The 20376-nt window shown below is 44.3% G+C and overlaps 1 protein-coding gene across 6 annotated transcripts in view; it reads right to left on the bottom strand.

Moving 5' to 3' along the window:
* Window positions 1-20376, bottom strand: part of LOC122931132 (cyclic AMP-dependent transcription factor ATF-7-like) — a 95039-nt gene that overhangs the window by 57184 nt on the left and 17479 nt on the right. Inside the window, exon 1 of one of the 6 annotated variants that reach the window (XM_044285087.1) lies at window positions 6031-6292. The exons of the other annotated variants lie outside the window; for them this stretch is intronic. Within the exon in view, the coding sequence (XP_044141022.1) occupies window positions 6031-6055 (25 nt within the window). The 5' untranslated portion in view covers window positions 6056-6292. Of the gene's footprint in view, window positions 1-6030; window positions 6293-20376 lie in introns of those variants that run through there. 6 annotated transcript variants of the gene reach the window in all.

Below are 20376 nucleotides of genomic sequence, written 5' to 3'. Positions count from 1 at the left end.
ATCGGACCAGAACGGCAGGAAAGACACACATGCACAGCAGCCAACACGAGTTCTGCACATTTCCATGACAGATGTAAGCTGCTCGTCTTACAAGCCTCAGTCCCAGAGCATTTCCTGGGAAAGCGTGCGCGACACAGTAAGCATTTGGAGGCCATGAGCGCTGCATGTGTATTTTTTTTATTATTATTATTTAGAAATGAAGCGTGAAGGGAAAAAGCGGCCCCTCCCTCTAGCAGCTCAGCGCCCGGGTCACGCTCCAAGTCGGCAGCACGCCACTCGCTGGTTGTGATGGGAAGCTGGGGGATAGGCTATGAAAAGTCATGGTGTCAGCAGCGGGCTTCAGGCATAAGGCTAGCCACAGTGCATGGCTATCAGATCCACTGTTAGACTATAGTATAAGACAACAGCTGTTCTTTCCTCCATGGTCGACCCAGTGCACTTGATAGAACAGGCACTATGCAAGTCTATCTCACCCCAAACTCTAAGCTCCAACCTCCACCCGTTGGGAGCTGAAGACGGACAACATGCTGCTGTTCAATCGCTGGACACACTCGATGTCCACACTGGGCAATTATCGGGAACGAATATTCATATGAACAATCATTTGGGTGATCGTCGCCCTGTGTAAAATACCCTTGAGCCAATGACACCTCCAGTACAGGCTTAGGAGGGCCACAGGGGTCAACTTAACACAAACACCTACTGTCCTCAAATGGCCTCTAGTAATAGTCTGCCTACTGCTGCAGGGAAAGCCAGCTTTTGTTCTGTCCATCAGGGGGGTGGTCCTACAGCTCCTCAATCAGCTTCTTCCAAGAGGGTCCAAAAAAACTACTCAAAACTGATCATGATCAAATAAACACTTTAAGACATAGCACTTCGTAGGTTGCCAGATTTGCTGCACATAACAGCAAGAGGTTGGTTTTTTTTTTTTAGAAGAGAAGAGTTTCTGCGGCTAGGGCAAGTAGATGGTTGTGAGACTTTATTGTCCTTCAAAGCCAGCCGTTGAGACCTGAATCTGTAGCTACAATATCTAGAACTCAGAAAGTCCAGGATAAAAACCGTCATCCTGTGCGCCACACTGGGGTCATAGTCCTGCTCATGAACTTCTCTCCTGGTATTTAGAATTAATGGGGAACTCATTTCTTTGTGTGTGTCTTTAGGCTAATAGGAGAGTGGACCTGTCTCCTTAGGATAGTTTGAGATGAGCGTGTCCACGGTGGGAAAAACGCTCCATGCAGGGGAGTGATTTCCTGGACTAGACACTTTTCCTTTGACAGAACCACACAGCATATAATGTACTGACTGCATTATGAAAGTACAAATCATTACAGTGGAGGTTGGGCAGAGGCACACAGCATTATAACTCATTATATGCTGTGTGGTCCTGTCACAGGAGCAGAGTTCACTACGGGAAATCACACGGGTGGGGACTAATCTCTATACGACATGATGAAAAGCCCTGTGCATCCATTTTTACTTACCAGGATTTTATTTTATCATCATTAAAGTCAATAGGTGGCAAAAATAAATAAAAATATGGAAAATGATGGCAACACACTGCAAACACTGCCCTTTATGAATGCATGTGGTTTTAATGGGGTTTTCCAGGAGTAAAATATTGATGACCTATCCCTTAGGACAGGTCATCAATATCTGATCGGTGGGGATCCAACTCCAGGAATCTGGATCAGCTGTTTGAAGAGGCTGTGGTGCTCCGGTGAGTGCTGCAGCCGCTTCCTAGGCCAGTGATGTCACGTTCATCGGTCATATGGCCTACGCACAGTTCAGTCCTATTCAAGTGAATGGGCCTGGGCCGCAATACCAAGCACTGCCACTATACCCTGAGCAGTGCGGTGCATTGAAAGCTGTGAGGAGGCGGCTGCAGCCTCTTCAAATAGCTGATTGGTGGGGATATTGGGTGTAGGACCTCCAAAGGGAAGATGACTTACCTGCTCCCTCTCCTGCAGGCCTGTGATGCTCCGCTGGGCGCCACAGATGTCAACATTCGGTTTGACATGGCCGCAGCAGTGGCCGGCTCCCCTTGCATCATGACAAATGGTCACATGGTTGCATGTGGATCCAGACACCGCTGCTGGCGGTGATGCAAAACTGGATGTTGACATCACAGGAGCCCAGCGGAGCATCGCACGCCTGCAGTAGAAGGAGCGGGAAACTGGCAAGTCATCTGTCCTCTGCAGGTCCAGCAGAATGGGGAAATTAACCTTTTGAACATTTTTTTCAAAAACTATTATAAACGGTATAAAAATATTTTTTCTAATATATTGTACTTTGTTCCCCCCCCCCCCATTTTACTGACAAAATAGGTGCCCAATCTGACATGTCAGTGGTGTACAGACTCCACTGTACTGCAGGCACAGAGGAGTCTGTACACGAGACTTAGAATTTACAAATGGCGACAAGACTTTTTAGTCTTGTTGCCATTTGCGAGTAGACCCGCGGCTGCTCTGCTGTTGAATACAGAGGCGGGCACAGGAGATGATAGTTCCCTGCCCCGCCGCCCATGTTCTTCTCAGCAGCGCAGTGGAGGAGGAGTCTCTCCCTCGCCCCTGTGCTGCCGCTGCCAATGAGAAGAGAGACAGGAGGAGGAGGGGCTGTGGCCACTGCGCCACCAATGAAGAGAACTGACCTGTTAATACAAATACAGGAGGCGGGTGCCAGAATCAAATAGCCGGCTACCGACCTCTATGACAGGGAGCTGCGATCAGCGGCAGTTGAGTAAACCCTTCAGGTGCGGTACATGAGGGGTTAACTGCAGCGGATTGCAGCTCCCTGTCATAGGGGTCGGGTGCCGGCTATTTGATTCCTCCTGTATTTGTATTAACAGGTCAGTTCTCTTCATTGGTGGCGCAGTGCGCCCCCCCACCCAACACCCCAGTATAATAAACACTGGTGGCGCAGTGCGCGCCCCCCCCCCCCCACAGTATAATCAACATTGGTGGTGCAGTGGGCAGTGCCAGTGAGGGTTAAAAATAAATAAACTCACCTCCTCAAATTGATCGCGTAGCTGCCGGTCTCCTGTTCTTTCTTCAGGACCTGTGGTGACGTCACTGAGCTCATCACATGGTCCATTACCATGGTGATGGATCGTGTGATGTACCATGTGATGAGCACAGTGATGTCACCACAGGTCCTTTGACAGGTCCTGAAGAAAGAACAGGAGACCGGCTGCTACGCGATCAATTGGAGGAGGTGAGTTACTATATATTTTTTTTTAACCCTCATTGGCACTGCCCACTGCGCCACCAATGTTTATCATAATGGGGTGTTGGGGGCGCACTGTGCCACCAATGTTTATTATACTGGGGTATTGGGGGGGGGCACACTGCGCCACCAATGTTTATTATACTGGGGTATTGGGGGGGCGCACTGCTCCACCAATGTTTATTATACTGGGGTGTATATAATGTTTATTATATTGACCTTCTACTAAGCATTCTGTATTAAAGAATGCTATTATTTTTCCTTATAACCATGTTATAAGGGAAAAATAACAGTGAATAGACTTTCATCCTAGCAACCATGCATGAAAAAAATCGCACCGCATCCGCACTTGCTTGCGGATGCGCCACCACTGACATGTCAGATTGGGCACCTATTTTGTACAGTAAAATGGGGGGGGGGGGGGGGGGGAAACAAAGTACAATATATTAGAAAAAATATTTTTATACCGTTTATAATAGTTTTTGAAAATCAGCTCCATTAACTTCTATGGGGCCTGCGTTGCGTGAAAAACGCATAACATAGAGTATGCTGCGATTTTCACGCAACGCACAAGTGATTAGTGAAAATCACTGCTCATGTGCACAGTCCCATAGAAGTGAATGGGTCCGGATTCAGTGCGGGTTCCCCTCACGCATTGCACCCGCACAGAAATCTCGCCCGTGTGAAAGGGGCCTAAGGGTGAATAGGACAGGGGTTCCAGCCCCTAAGGGGGCTAATAGTAAGTAAAACAAAAACCAAAAACAAACAAACAAACACACTAAGGGTACTTTCACACTTGCAGCATTGTGATCCGGCAAGCAGTTCCGTCGCCTGAACTGCCTGCCGGATCCGTCGATCTGGATGTGACTGAAAGCATTTGTGAGACTCATCCAGATGCGGATCTATCTCACAAATGCATTGCAAGAACGAATCCATCTCTCCGCTTGTCATGCGGACAGACGGATCCATCTTTTTACACATGCGCAGACCGGAAAGACGGATCCGGCATTCCGGTATTTTGAATGCCGGATCTGGCACTAATACATTCCTATGGGGAAAACTGCCGGATCCGGCATTCAGGCAAGTCTTTTTTTTTTCGCCGGAGATAAAACTGTAGCATGCTGCGGTTTTATCTTTTGCCTGATCAGTCAAAATGACTGTACTGAAGACATCCTGATGCAAACTGAACGGATTACTCTCCATTCAGAATGCATGGGGATAAACCTGATCAGCTATTTTCCGGATTTGAGCCCCTAGGACGGAACTATATGCCGGAAATGAAAAACGCTAGTGTGAAAGTACCCTAAAATATTAAGTTTAAATCCCCCCTTTCCCAATTTTACATATAAAATATTATATATAAACACAAAATAAACAGATTACATAGCGCTGCGTCCGAAAAGTCTAAACTATTAAAAACTATCTCCTATGCGGTGAGCATTCGCCATTTTTTAGTCACCCCAAAAAATAGGATAGGACTGTTCTATTATAGGTCGAGCGTTTCATAAAATGCGAAATGCACGCGGCTTTTTTGGGTGTTTTTTTTTTTGCCCGGTATTGAGTATCGCAATACTTTTTTATGGTGACGAAAACGAATCAAAATTTTGGTATCAAAACAACCCTATGCCGATCTGATCGGTGTAGCGTTGTCAGGATACCAAAATTTGGATTCGGTTTTGATTTGGCAACTAAAAATTTTATTTGGCTCCTAAATTTTTCAGTAGCCAATGGCTACTAGGTATTTTTTTTAGTCTGGAGCACTGCTTTAACATCTGCCCAAGGCATTTCTTTTTACATAACGAGTAATTAAACTGAGAAAAATATGCAAAGAGGCAGGTAAAGGCTGTATGTAAAACCGACTTTTAGGTGGCGCTTCAAAATGGCAGAAAAACGCTTGCAGTTAGATGTGCCTTTTTCTCTTGTTTTTACATAAATTAGCAGTAGCGTTTTTGGAACTGTATCTCACTTCTAGGGTGCACTTGAGGGTTTTCTGCAGTAGAATCTCCACTGCGCATTTGTTGCAAATTTACAATTCTGCATAAAAATAAATCTGCAGCATAAATTAAAATGCTACAAAAACAATTCACACAGTGGACTTTTTGGCTGCGTGTGGATGAGGTTTTTTTAAAAAAAAATTTCATCCACATTGCTGCTGCTGTAAAAAGTTGTCGATCTGCAGCGTGCAACTTTGCGGTGGCGAATCTGCAGCATTTACGTCTAGTGTACCGCCAAAAAAAAAAAAAATTGGCAACACTCCTACTGAAAAGATCTTAGTCCAAAGCTGTGAATGCAATAAGATGGAGCTCCCTGAAATAGCACACAACGATTCAGACACCAACGCACAAAATAAACACATAAACCTGTTCCAGGCCGTGCAGCAGCCAGGAATCCGCCCCAGAGGTGACTGCACACAGCAGGCTACAAAGCCCCAAAGGTGATGCCTGCAGATCCATACAAAGCTGAAGCGCTGGCACAAACCGATCATTCTTCTCCACATTTCCTATTCTGAGGCTGCTGTTAAAACAACAGAGTCCCACCGGCTTGGCCTGCTGCCTGCTTGGGAGAGGCAAAGTCAACCGTGGAATGTGAGGGGGGAAAGGGAAAAAAAAAACTGCAGACTTCTGGGGCCGAGATTGGATTTCCTTGATTTTGAATTCTAGAAGTCAGAAATTGCAAAAGAAAAAAAAAGTACGGATCATAAGAAACACCAAACTGGCGAGTCTCCTTTTTCTCACTAAAGTCATAAATCCTGAGTCTCCAACTGCTGTGCAACTACAACTCTCAACATGCTAAGTCAGTAATACTCACCCCTGGTAATGCAGTATCTCTTCATCTTCCTGTGCAGATGTTTACGTTTCCATACAGGTATGTTCAAGACCGGCACGCATTAAATGTTCCTCCAGAGGCCCGGCTGCCTGTACGCAGCTTTCCTGCTGTCTAATAGCACACAAGCCACACACGGTAAGAACGGGTGGGCAGCAGTCATGTCATACCTGCTGTCAATGGGCAGGCGCCTCCAGCTCATGTTCTTTTCTGCTCTTCCCCCCACATGTGCGGAGGAGAGATTTGTAGGGCTGCTGCCCACTCACTCACGCTGCTCAGGCTAGACTATGCATGTGTGTGGGAGGGAGGGGAGAATCAGGAAGGCAGTGTCTACCACACAGCGTGTTCCTGAAAGTACACCGAAGGGTATTCCTCTGCATGGACTGTCATCCTATAACAACGTGTGCGAGTCGTCCCAGGACAGCAAGCCACACTGAATCACCACTTACTCACATACATAGGAATACAAAGGGGATGTTCACATGGCGGGTTTTGCAGTGGAATTTTGGCACGGACACCAATACCATAATTCTGCTGAAAAACCAGAAGCAGCCGTGTCCTTTCTGGCTCCCATTCGTTTCGATGGGACGCAACACCGAGGAAAGCGGAGTGACGCCTAAAAGCCACAGTCACTCTGGGAGCGGGCATGGCTATAAGATGCCACTCCACAATTCTCACAGATGTCTCCCATTGAGATGCATGGAAGAAAGGGCGTGGACACATTTTCAGCAGAATTTCAGCGCGGACAGCCAAAACTTTACTGTAAAACCAGACATGTGAAGGTTCCCTAAGGGTAAATGCACAGAGTGTGGGTTACACTGTAATACGGTACAGTACTTTTTCAGAAATTGACCTGCGGTGTGGATTTTGAAATCAGCAGCATGTAAACTGCTTGTACAGATATTCGGATTTTGGGTGGAAAAACAGCAAAAGCTGTGTGGAAAACCCACCTAAACTACACTGCCGTGTGCATGTACCCTTATTAGGCATACTTGCCAGCTAAACTACGCTGCAGTGAGCATCTACCCTTATCGGGCATACTTGCCAGCTAAACTACGCTGCAGTGAGCATCTACCCTTATCAGGCATACTTGCCACCTAAACTACGCTGCAGTGAGCATCTACCCTTATCGGGCATACTTGCCACCTAAACTACACTGCCGTGTGCATCTACCCTTATCAGGCATACTTGCCGCCTAAACTACGCTGCAGTGAGCATCTACCCTTATCAGGCATACTTGCCACCTAAACTACACTGCCGTGTGCATGTACCCTTATCAGGCATACTTGCCACCTAAACTACGCTGCAGTGAGCATCTACCCTTATCAGGCATACTTGCCACCTAAACTACACTGCAGTGAGCATCTACCCTTATCAGGCATACTTGCCACCTAAACTACACTGCCGTGTGCATGTACCCTTAGGGCCGCTTCACACGAGCGGATGCCGTGCGTGGCATCCGCTCCGTGAAAGAGTGCCAAGACCCGCTGCAGACTGCAGAGGCACGGAGCGGTAACATGACTGTTAATGCTCCGTGCCTCTCTGTGATCTCTTTACTACGAAATCACAGTGACAACTGTGATTTCGTAGTAAAGAGATCACAGAGAGGCACGGAGCATTTAACAGTCATGTTACCGCTCCGTGCCTCTGCAGTCTGCAGCGGGTCTTGGCACTCTTTCACGGAGCGGATGCCACGCACGGCATCCGCTCGTGTGAAGCGGCCCTTATAGAGCATACTTGCCACCTAAACTACGCTGCAGTGAGCATCTACCCTTATCAGGCATACTTGCCGCCTAAACTACGCTGCAGTGAGCATCTACCCTTATCAGGCATACTTGCCACCTAAACTACACTGCCGTGTGCATGTACCCTTTCAAAGCATGTTTGCTGCAGCACACAAAGAACCCAGAAGACCAACAGGCAAACTAGTCACCCTTGTAAAACCTTTTCATTAGGACGTACTCAAGAAATATTAATATTCAAAATGGTACAATAAAGCTGTCTGCACATCAGGGTTTTCAGGCAGTCACTGGTTGGTCTGAGAAGGTTGTTGTCTTGGACAGTGATGCCCAAGTTGAAATGGCAACTTGAACAGAGCGACGCTGATGAGGTGCAGAGTTATCGATCTGGGGGTACAAAAGGCACAATAGCACTCGGTGCATGACCAGCTTACTAGTATATGTAAATCCTGTATCGGCTATTAGATGAACTGTCTAGTAAGATGCAGAGAGGTTTCAACAGGAAGAGCAAGGGACAGCCCAGACTAACTTTCACTTTCCAGCAGTCATTGTGACGCATGCACTCGCTTCCAGTTACACTGCTTACACAATCAGTCACCCAGAGCCACGGTCGTCAACATGTGCAGTCACATTTACATCCGCCGTCACTAATGTACACATGGGGCTATGTGGTGCACTCAGTCCTGTCACATACAGCTGCACACAGGGAAGCCAAGCAGCAGGGCAGAAGGTAAAGATGGCACCCCAGGGATCCCTGTGCTCCTCACACCTACATGTCAGATGAAACTAGGTTGTCAAAAAGTTTTAAGTTTACTTTATTTTCTATACATTATTTGAATCTAGAGAAATTTTTGCCTTATTTCTTGAAATTTGGCTTTTTATCAGACACTGTTTTCATGAATGAACTCAAACAGGGAAAAACAGCACACAAATGCCAGGTGGTGGGGCATGGCATGGTTACAAAAGCACGCCCAAGAGATTTACTGGTGCTGGGGTCACTTCAGCTCTCCACTCAGCTGGATCCGGCTACCAGACTTCTTAGTGTAAAGTCCATCAGCACAGAGTGCGCCCAATTTATTAATAGGAAGAGCCGTACGCCGTTTCTGGCATAAATGATCGCAAATAAGTTGCTAAGCCCCACCCACTTTAAGAGTACATAATTTTTTTTTATTTTTTTTGCCACGATAGCAGTGCAAAACATTTGATAAATGCCCCTCGCTGATTCAAAACAAGGCCTTGTGCACATCTCAGCTGGAGGCTCCAAAATAACTGCCTAATAGGCCTCCAGTAACATGACCACTAGAGATGAGCGAATTTCATATTTTGAAATTCATTCACGCTTCGTTTGGTGGTAAAGGCAGAATTGCGTTATGGATTCCGTTACCACGGACCATAATGAAATTCTATGATGGAATGCATAACTGAATGACTTTAGAGGCATTTCTTTATCCATTCCGTCATAATAGAAGTCTATGGGCCCCCGTTATGCAGGGGAGTCGGGATGGGAAATGGGACGGATCCGTTTTGCAGCCCATAGACTTCTATTATTTTATTAATTCTTCTATAAATTTTTGGTGTGCCATAGATTTCTCAGTTGAAATAGACTTCTATTATGACGGAATGAATAACGTAAAGGCGTTCTGTTATGAATTCAGTCATAGAATTGCGTTATGGTCCGTGGTAACGGAATCCATAACGCAATTATGCTTTTACCATCAAACTAAGAGTGAACGAATTTCATAACATAAATATTCGCTCATCTCTAATGACCCCATTGGACCCTCATTGAAGTCTATGTGGTCCATTGGGTGCCGGCAGTACTGTCCCTTTCATTTTTCTGTTCTTCTTATGGAACAGGAGAAAGAAAACCCAAATGCACATCTGAACATGAAACTTCAACTGTGTACCTTGCTAGACACGACAAGCATCTCCTCTAGAATGAGACGCTCATATAGGGTTACCGGGCCATGGGTGAAAACCGCGGTTGCCAGACAAAAGTGAACAACAGTATGTAACGGAAACATATGCCGACATAACTCAGCACTACATCCGCCAAAATTAGTTCAATTCCCTGCTATTTCCAGAGTGGCACATTTTCAATAGTCCTGTTTTCCACCCTGGGCCGGCTATTCAGGGTGCACGATGATGGCTCTGGACACATGGTAAATCCCATCAGCTTTGTTCCCTCCTCCACACTTTTCTATCCAGACCGGTGCTCTCAAAATAGAATTCCCACAACTGTTCTGACGGCTCAGCTATTTTCTGTCAGCATTAAACACATCCTCAGGAAAACCGCTTTTCTTAGCTAGAACACAATACAGCGCTGATCGCTGTGCCGCTGCCAACTTCTCTCGATAAGATAGTCCTCACGGATATTTGGAGAGGTCTGTCACTAAACAACCAATGGGTGCTTTCTACATTTTATTTTAACCTCTTCAGGACACATGACGTAACGGTACGGCATGTTGTCCTGGTACTTAAGGACACATGATGTACCGGTACGTCATGTATAGTTCCGATCACCGCCGCCCAGCGGGCGGTGATCGGAACCCGGTGCCTGCTCAAATCATTGAGCAGGCACCTTGGCTAAATGCACCGGGGGGTCCTGTGAGACCCCCATGTCGGCGATCGCAGCAAACCGCAGGTCAATTCAGACCTGCGGTTTGCTGTGTTTCCAGGTTATTCGGGTCCCTGGGGACCCGATAACCCGGAACAGGATGGTGATCGGTGGTGTGATAATACACCACCAATCACCATTCTTAGATCCTGACAGGTGATGGTGACATCACCTCTCAGGATCGTCTCCGATTGGTAGGTGGGCAGGAGGTGCAAATTAGAGCTGCGCTCCTCTCCTCCTCCTTTTGTGTTCAGGAGCCGATTAGAGAGGATTGCTGCTGCACGTGGATCCAGAGCTACACCGATCTCCAGCCAGCGCCCCAGCACCCCCCAGGTATTTAGGGAAAGGTTGGGTTAGGCAGGGATATTCAGGGAAAGTTAGTGTGAAAAAAAACAACTAATTTTTGTTGCACCACCCTAAATCGGTTGATCAGCGATTTTGAATTATTATTTTTTTTGCTCACATTTTTTCCCCTTTTTTAGTTAGACATTTATTTTATTTTTTTGTCTGTTAGGTTTAGGGTGAGTTCTCGAACACCCGTGCCCCCACACACACACGCACACTGAACAAAGATTTACACAAACACACACACACACACACTCCCCCATGGCCCGCCGGATGTTCTTGCCTCCAAGTCAGGAGTTTGCCTCCAAGTCCCAGTGAGGACGAGGATGACCCTACTTTCCTGTTGTCATCAACGTCCTACTCATCATCTAGCGATGATGATGAGCCCCCAAGGCGGCAGAGACACCGCCAGGCGGAGCAAGGGGACCGCCATGATAGGGACCCTGTGGCCCACCCTAGTACGAGCAGCTCTGGGGCTCATACTAGTTTTCCGGCCCACCAGTTAAATCCACGGAGCCCCCTGCCGGTGAACTTGTCTGGTGTACCCCAGAGAAAGTTGAGCCCATGATTCCTGATTTTGTAGGCCATCCAGGAATCCAGATTCCCACAGTGGGACTATTTTAGTCTTTTTTTCAGTGACCACTTTGTAAATCTGATGGTGGAGCAGACGAACCTGTACGCCCAACAGTTCATTGCTCAACACCCGGGCTCCTTTTTGGCTAGGCCCGGTGGCTGGACCCCGGTCAGTGCAGCAGAGATGAGGACGTTTTGGGGCCTCGTGCTTCACATGGGCCTAGTCAAGAAACCTAGTGTCAGGCATTACTGGAGTGGGGACGTCTTCTACCAGACCCCACTTTACAGTAAGGCCATGACACGCTCCCGGTTTGAGGCCATCTGGAAATGCCTGCATTATTCAGATAATGCAGCATGTCCCTGTTCCCCCCTCCCCCCCGATGTGATCCTGCCTATGACCGCCTGTACAAAATCAGGCTGGTCATCGATCACTTTGGGGCCAAATTTGTACAGGCCTATGTACCTGGAAGGGAGGTCGTGGTTGATGAGTCTCTCATTGCGTTCAAGGGGAGACTCATTTTCCGCCAGTATGTTCCCTCTAAGCGGGCGAGGTATGGCGTGAAGCTGTACAAACTTTGTGAGAGTACCTCAGGGTACACTTACAAGTTTCGTGTGTACGAGGGGCGAGATTCCCGTATTCAACCCCGAGAATGTCCCCCCCACTCTGGGAGTTAGCGGGAAACTTGTGTGGGACCTTATGCACCCACTGCTGCCTCCCTGCCCACCCCCTCCAGGTACCTATCCCCAGGGGTGAGACACCTGCCCTTACCAGTGGAAACCTGTTGCTGGTCAGGTATAAGGACAAGAGGGATGTCCTTGTACTGTCCACAATTCATGGTAACGGCATCACCCCTGTCCCTGTGAAAGGTACCGCGGCAACGGTCCTCAAGCCCGATTGTATCATCGACTACAATCGGTATATGGGAGGAGTTGATCTCTCTGATCAAGGCCTCAAGCCATATAACACCATGCGCACAACCCGGCATGATTAAAAAAAAGTTGCGGTCTACTTGGTGCAGGTTGCCTTGTACAACTCTTTTGTGCTGTCCCAAAGCGCTGGCAACACAGGGACATTCCTTAAGTTCTATGAGGCAGTCCTGAAGAACCTGATCTTTTCTGACCGGGAAAGAGCAGGCCGGAGTACATCGGGAACTGGAGGTGCCCGGATCGTCCCTGGCCAACACTTTCCAGGTGTGGTCCCCCATACTGGAAAGGGACTGACCCAAAAAGGTGCAGAGTGTGTCACAAGAGGGGGATACGGAAGGACACCACTACTCAGTGAGACACGTGCCCCGATCATCCGGGCCTCTGCATTATTGGTTGATTCAGGGAGTACCACACTTCCATGGAGTACTAAATTTATATCCCAATTTAGCCACTGACAAAATCGGATAAAAAACTGGTTCTCAGACTTCAAAAATATTATTTAGTAAAACTAAAATAAAAAAAATAAAAAAAGTTGACATATTAAGTATCGCTGCGTCCATAAGAATCTGCTCTATAAAAATACCCCCCAACCCCTTAGATGAACACGGTAAAAAAAAAAAAAAAAAAAAGGTATTTTGTCACCTTACATCACAAAAATTGTAATAGCAAGTCATATGCCCCCCCAAAATAGCGCCAATAAAACAGTCCTCTTATCCTGCAAAAAAAAAAAAGGACTCTTAGACTATGGCGATACAAATTTTTTTTTTCCTTTATAAAAAGATAATATAGTGTAAAACATAAATAAAAAGTTGCCATATTAGGTATCGCGTTCGTAAGAATCTGCTCTATAAATACCCCCCCAACCCCTCAGATGAACACGGTAAAAAATTAAAACTGTGCCAAAAAAGCAGTTTTTGGGCAAATTTTTCATGTTAATCCGTTTTTTTCCCAACAACAAAGCAAGGGTTAACAGCCAAACAAAACTTGTATGTAATATTACCCTCATACTGCAGTTTACAGAAACACCCCATATGTGGTTGTAAACTGCTGTATGACCAAACGGCAGGGCGCAGAAGGAAAGGAATGCCGTATGGTTTCTGGAAGGCAGATTTTAATGGCCTTTTTTTTTTTGGGCACCATGTCCCATTTGAAGCCCCCCTGATGCACTCCTAAAGTAGAAACTCCAAAAAAGTGACCCCATTTTAGAAACTACGGGAAAAAGGGTGGAAGATTTGTTGGTACTAGTTTAGGGCTTTATTTACACTGTTTTTATTTTTATTTTTTTATGGTATTCACCTGAGTACCCTAGAGTAAAAACTCCCTAAAAGTGACCCCATCTAAGAAGCTACACCGCTCAAGGTATTCAAAACTGATTTTACAAACGTCGTTAACCCTTTAGGTGTTCCACAAGAGTTATTGGCAAATGGAGATGAAATTTCAGAATTTCTATTTCTGGTAACCTTGCCTCACAAAAATGTAATCTAGATAAACCAAAAATCATATGTACCCTAAAAATATTCCCAACAAAACTGCCACCTTATCCCGTAGTTTCCAAAATGGGGTCACTTTTATGGAGTTTCTACTCTGGGGGTGAATCAGGGGGGCTTCAAATGGGACATGGTGTAAATAAACCAGTCCAGCAAAATCTGCTAAACCAGTCCAGCAAAATCTGCCTTCCAAAAACCACACGGCGCACCTTTCCCTCTACGCCCTACTGTGTGCCCGTACAGTAGTTTACAGCCACATATGGGGTGTTTCTGTAAACTACAGAATCGGGGCAATAAATATAGCATTTTGTTTGGCTGTTAACCCTTCCATTGTTACTGGGAAAAAATGGATTAAAATAGAAAATTTGCCGAAAAATCTAAATTCTGAAATTTTATCTCTATTTGCCTATAACTCTTGTGGAACACCTAAAGGGTTAACGACATTTGTAAAAATCAGTTTTGAATACCTTGAGGGGTGTAGTTGGGTGGTTTTCATTATGTAAGCCTCACAAAGTGACTTAAAACCTGAACTGGTCCCTAAAAATTGGATTTTTGAAAATTTCAGAAAAATTTCAAGATTTGCTTATAAACTTCTAAGCCTTGTAACGTCCCCAAAATATAAAATATCATTCCCAAAATGATCTAAACATGAAGTAGACATATGGGGAATGTAAAGTAACTATTTTTGGATGTATTACTATGTATTATAGAAGTAGAGAGCTTTAAACGTGGATAATTTGCAAATGTTTTTACAAATTTTTGGTAAATTTGGTATTTTGTTTTATAAATAAAAATGTTTTTTTTTTTATTCATTTTACCAGTGTCATGAAGTACAATATGTGACAAAAAACAATCTCAGAATGGCCTGGATAAGTCAAAGAGTTTTAAAAGTATCACCACTTAAAGTGACACTGGTCAGATTTTCAAAAAATGGCCTGGTCCTTAAGGTGAAGTAAGACTGTGTCCTAAAGGGGTTAAAGGGGTTTCAAGAGGAAACTGGACAACTCAGAGGACCGACCTGTAATAAAGAATGGATTATTCGTTTACCCGAAAGAGCCTGCTCCAATACTCCCGGCAGGGTTCTGTTTTCCTGGCTGCCTCAGTGACACCATGTCGACAACATGTGACTGCTGCATTAGCCTCAGAGGTGCACTGAAGAGGCAGAGTCACTGCTGCAGCCAGAAAAACAGAGCCCTGCCATTTGAATAGGAGTGACGACGTGAAGTCCACCAGGTAAAGTGTTGATCTACTCTTTATTACAGGTCGATCACACGAGTTGTCCGGTTATCTCTTGAAAACTGGCAACAGCTTCTATTCAATTTTAACAATTAAAGGAAACGTGTTTATTTCCTGAACATGATTATGGGGGCAGCCATGTTGCCCGAGCTGTTCTTAACTGCATTTTAAAAAGTTATGGCAGCCCCATGGTCCATAGACATAGAAGGAAAGAATAGAGAAGCTTTGACAATCACCTATTGTGAATGGTGGATCATGTCTAATCCTACCTGTAATGATATCACCTCTGTGTATAGATAAGCAGGTAACTGCAGTAAAGTGATCTGTACAGACCAAGAAGTGGAGTCAATTATTTGGCTCAGTGGTCAGTAGGAGACCTGCAGGATTTTTTGTTTTTTTGTTTAAAGGGGTGACCTTCCTCACTCAGTGATTGACTAAGTGGGCATTTCCAGTCATTTCTGGTGTATCGGGCTGAGGTCAGGAAGTTAGAGCAGCATCCTAACAGCTGCAGCGGGTCTTTTTAAACATTTGTAACTCATTCTGACCCTTAAAAAAAAAAAACTTTATGTTTAACATATTTAAAAGAATTTTTGATGATGCTATTTTTAATTTTCCATTTCAATATATTTAAAGGGGTTGTCCCCTGTCAGAGATGAACCCGGACATATCCCCTGATATGAGCAGTTCATGCTCCGATGCTCTCCTTTACCCTGTGCTGTATCGCGCAGGGCAAAGGCATTTTCTGGAGATCTGGTCACATACTGGGTTCTCCATGGGTAAAGCTAGGTGGATGCTTCCGCCTAGGTGACGTCACCGGCACAATTGGGGAGGCTTTAGCGCTGCCCTAAACCAAAACAGGCCTCACAAAAGTGAGTATGTGTACTAGGCCTGTATACCAAGTATCAACACCAATAGAGAAAACAAAACAATATATACATACACACACACATATATATATATATATATATATATATATATATACACACACATATATATATATATATATATATATATATATATATATATATATATATATATATATATATAAACATTATTATGGTTCCCTGAGGGGAAAATCCAATAAAATGCAATGACAAATAATACAGAACAATGGCGGATAACACACAGGGTGGAGGAATCACAAATATACAAGTTAAAGCATAGAAAAAATATGTTGGATAGGGCCAGAGAGGTACTAGATAATAAATAATACCTCAGTGGGGGACATATATAAGTGACCTCGCCAACCATGAACAAGATATTGGAGCCAAAATCAGTACATACTTTGTATTTCATGCACTTTGCACTTTAATAAGTATGTACTGATTTTGGCTCCAATATATATATATATATTGGATACTCCAATATATATATATATATATATATATATATATATATATATATATATATATATACACACACACACAGTCATGTGAAAAAATTAGGACACCCTTTGAAAGCATGTGTTTTTTTGTAACATTTTTAATAAAAGGTTATTTCATCTCCGTTTCAACAATACAGAGAGATTAAAGTAATCCAACTAAACAAAGAAAACTGAAGAAAAGTCTTTTCAAGATCTTCTGTAAATGTCATTCTACAAAAATGCCTATTCTAACTGAGGAAAAAGATAGGACACCCTCACATGTATTCCCTCTTAAATTGGCTCAGATCTCACACAGGTATATCACACCAGGTGCACATAATTAGTAGATCGTTACTCTGCATGTTGAATGAGGCTTGCCCTATTTAAACCTCAGACATTTAGTTTGGTGTGCTCCTGACTGTTGAAGTGAGAGTGAGCACCATGGTGAGAGCAAAAGAGCTGTCAGAGGACTTCAGAAAAAAGATTGTAGCAGCCTATGAGTCTGGGAAGGGATTTAAAAAGATCTCAAAAGATTTTGAAAATCAGCCATTCCACTGTCCGGAAGATAGTCTACAAGTGGAGGGCTTTCAAAACAACTGCCAACATGCCCAGGACTGGTCGCCCCAGCAAGTTCACCCCAAGAGCAGACCGCAAGATGCTAAAAGAGGTCTCCAAAAACCCTAAAGTGTCATCTCGAGAACTACAGCAGGCTCTGGCTACTGTTGATGTAGAAGTACATGCCTCTACAATCAGAAAGAGACTGTACAAGTTTAACTTGCATGGGAGGTGTGCAAGGAGGAAACCTTTGCTTTCCAAGAGAAACATCGAGGCCAGACTGACATTTGCCAGAGATAAAGTTGACAAAGACCAGGACTTCTGGAATAATGTTCTTTGGACAGATGAGTCCAAAATTGAATTATTTGGACACAACAGCAGAGGACATGTTTGGCGTAAACCAAACACAGCATTCCAAGAAAAGAACCTCATACCAACTGTGAAGCATGGAGGTGGAAGTGTCATGGTTTGGGGCTGCTTTGCTGCAGCAGGACCTGGTCAGCTCACCATCATAGAATCCACGATGAATTCTACTGTGTATCAGAAGGTGCTTGAAGAACATGTGAGACCATCAGTTAGAAAATTAAAGCTGAAGCGGAACTGGACCATGCAACATGACAATGACCCAAAACATACTAGTAAATCAACCAAAGATTGGCTGAAAAAGAAGAAATGGAGAGTCCTGGAATGGCCAAGTCAAAGTCCAGATTTGAATCCCATTGAGATGCTGTGGGGTGACTTGAAAAGGGCTGTACGTGCAAGAAACCCCTCAAACATCTCACAGCTGAAAAAGTTCTGCATTGAGGAGTGGGGTAAAATTTCCTCAGACCGATGTCGAAGACTGGTAGATGGCTACAAGAACCGTCTCACTGCAGTTATTTCAGCCAAAGGAGGTAACACTCGCTATTAGGGGCAAGGGTGTCCTATCTTTTTCCTCAGTTAGAATAGGCATTTTTGTAGAATGACATTTACAGAAGATCTTGAAAAGACTTTTCTTCAGTTTTCTTTGTTTAGTCGGATTACTTTAATCTCTCTGTATTGTTGAAACGGAGATGAAATAACCTTTTATTAAAAATGTTACAAAAAACCACATGCTTTCAAAGGGTGTCCTAATTTTTTCACATGACTGTATATATGTATATATATATATATATATATATATATATATATATATGTATATATATTTATTATTAGTCGTGCTGTTCTTGTTTTCTCTTTTGGTGTTGAGGCCTCAATGTATGAAACAATGAATCTGGGCAAAAATGTAAAGACCAACAAATATACCTACAGTGTTGTTTACTAACAAACAACGACAAAATGGCCAAAATGATCAAAAATAGAAATCACTTTATTACAAGAAAATTCATAATATACATAATAAATAAAAATAACGGGGAGCAACAGTAGAATGTCAATGCCAGAATCTTGTAACACGGCTAGGGCAGCGGTAAAGCCTGCCCATCAGTACCGGTGACGTCACCGAACACACTGCTACGCCTAGCAGTGTAATATAAACATAAACATAATATAAACAAAAAAGCCCTTGCCCTGTGCGATCCAGCGCAGGGCAAGGGAGAGCATTGGAGCATGAAATGTTCATGTCCGTGTGGCTCGATGGGGTTAAACTGGGCATATGTCCGGGTACAGCGCTGAAACCGGACAACCCCTTTAAATATATTTACATGGAAAATGAAAAATATCAAAAATTATTTAAAATGTGTTATACATAAAGAAATGAGATAGGTCAATTTCTGAAGACCCACTCTCTTTAAACTATTAATAAAATAGAGACACATACACCGATCTTTTTGCTCTTGTTGAAGGGGTTGTTCAGTGCTCTAACCTTCCGGTCTTAGCCCGACACACTGGAAATGCCCACTTAGCCAGTCACTGAGTGAGGCAGGTCACCAATGTGGCCAGTGACTGGCAGAGCAGCATATCCTGCCATTTCCTGTGTGTGGAGTCCAGGAACCAGGAAGAAGAGAAGCACTGGGACGGCATGATTGGGGGAATCAGTGAAGTCTGGCCTTAGGGATCTAGGGATTGTCTCAGGTAGCCAGTTAGGGTACTTTCACACTAGCGTTTTTCTTTTCCGGCATAGAGTTCCGTCACAGGGGCTCTATACCGGAAAAGAACTGATCTGAATGGAGAGTAATCCGTTCAGTTTGCATCAGGATGTCTTCAGTTCAGCCGTTTTGACTGATCAGGCAAAAGAGAAAACCGTAGCATGCTACGGTTTTTTCTCCGGCGAAAAAAACTGAAGACATGCCTGAACGCCGGATCCGGCATTTTTTCCCATAGGAATGTATTAGCGCCGGATCCGGCATGCGCAGATCGGTAAAAATGTGAAAAAATGTACAGGACGGATCCGTCGGTCCGCATGACAAGCGGAGAGACGGATCCGTCCTTGCAATGCATTTGTGAGACGGATCCGCATCCGGATCCGTCTCACAAATGCTTTCAGGCAGCAGCAGATCGGCGGATCCGGCGGCCAGTTCCGACGACGGAACTGCCCGCCGGATCACACTGCCGCAAGTGTGAAAGTAGCCTTACTAATGTATAGTTAGTATCCATATTGCTTCCTTCTCTGGATCGAAAATTTTTTCCATCACATTATACACTGCTCGTTTCCATGGTTACGACCACCCTGCATTCCAGCTTCGGCGGCCGTGCTTGCACACTATGATAAAAAGCACTCGCCTCTCTGATGGCCAGGGCCATAGGAGTGCACATAGGCCGAAGCTTTTTCCTATAGTATGCAAGTACGGCCATCGACGCTGAACTGAATGGTGGTCGCAACCATGGAAACGAGAAGTAAATAATGTGATGGAAAAATGAGTCTAGCCAGCAAAGGAAGGAATATGGACAATCACAATACATTAGTAATTGCCTTGTATTAACTTTCTTTACATGATAAATGCTATTTGCTGAAGTGAGACAGCCCCTTTAACCAATGTTTTTGGAAATTAACCATCACAATCTTCTTCAAAAGTAAAAAATGATGAACAAATTCCACTGCTGCCAAAGGTTTGTTCCGCAGTGAGACAAGTCTATAAAACAGGAATAACAGCAACATGTGGTATCCTACAAAACAATAAAATTAGGATGCTCCATATCAGCTTTTCACTTCAAGCCTAAAAGTAGATATTAAAAGTATGTGGAAGTCAACACTTTGCTCCCAGTTCCACTCAAGGGGATAATAAACCGCCAAACGAGGAACATTAGAACGCTGTGCAAGCGCTAGTGTAAACTGCTCTACAAAAAGGCACAAAAATAGTCATTCAGCAGACTCCTTACTGAGGAAATAGCAATTTCTTCTCAAAATAAATCGCAAAAGAAAAAAAAAAAAAAAAAAAAAAGCATTGATATCATTAAAAAGTTATAAGTTACAGTGGAACAAGTAACTGAATCCAACTATACTCGCTAAAGCCCCCTTTACCTGGGCCAACTGACGAGGCAATTATCTGGAATGAACCATTTCCTGCTCGT

The sequence above is a fragment of the Bufo gargarizans genome, chromosome 3, assembly GCF_014858855.1.
Source record: "Bufo gargarizans isolate SCDJY-AF-19 chromosome 3, ASM1485885v1, whole genome shotgun sequence".
NCBI lineage: Eukaryota > Metazoa > Chordata > Amphibia > Anura > Bufonidae > Bufo > Bufo gargarizans.
The sequence above is the reverse complement of the archived record's forward strand: the minus strand, read 5'-3'. Positions and strand labels throughout refer to the sequence as shown.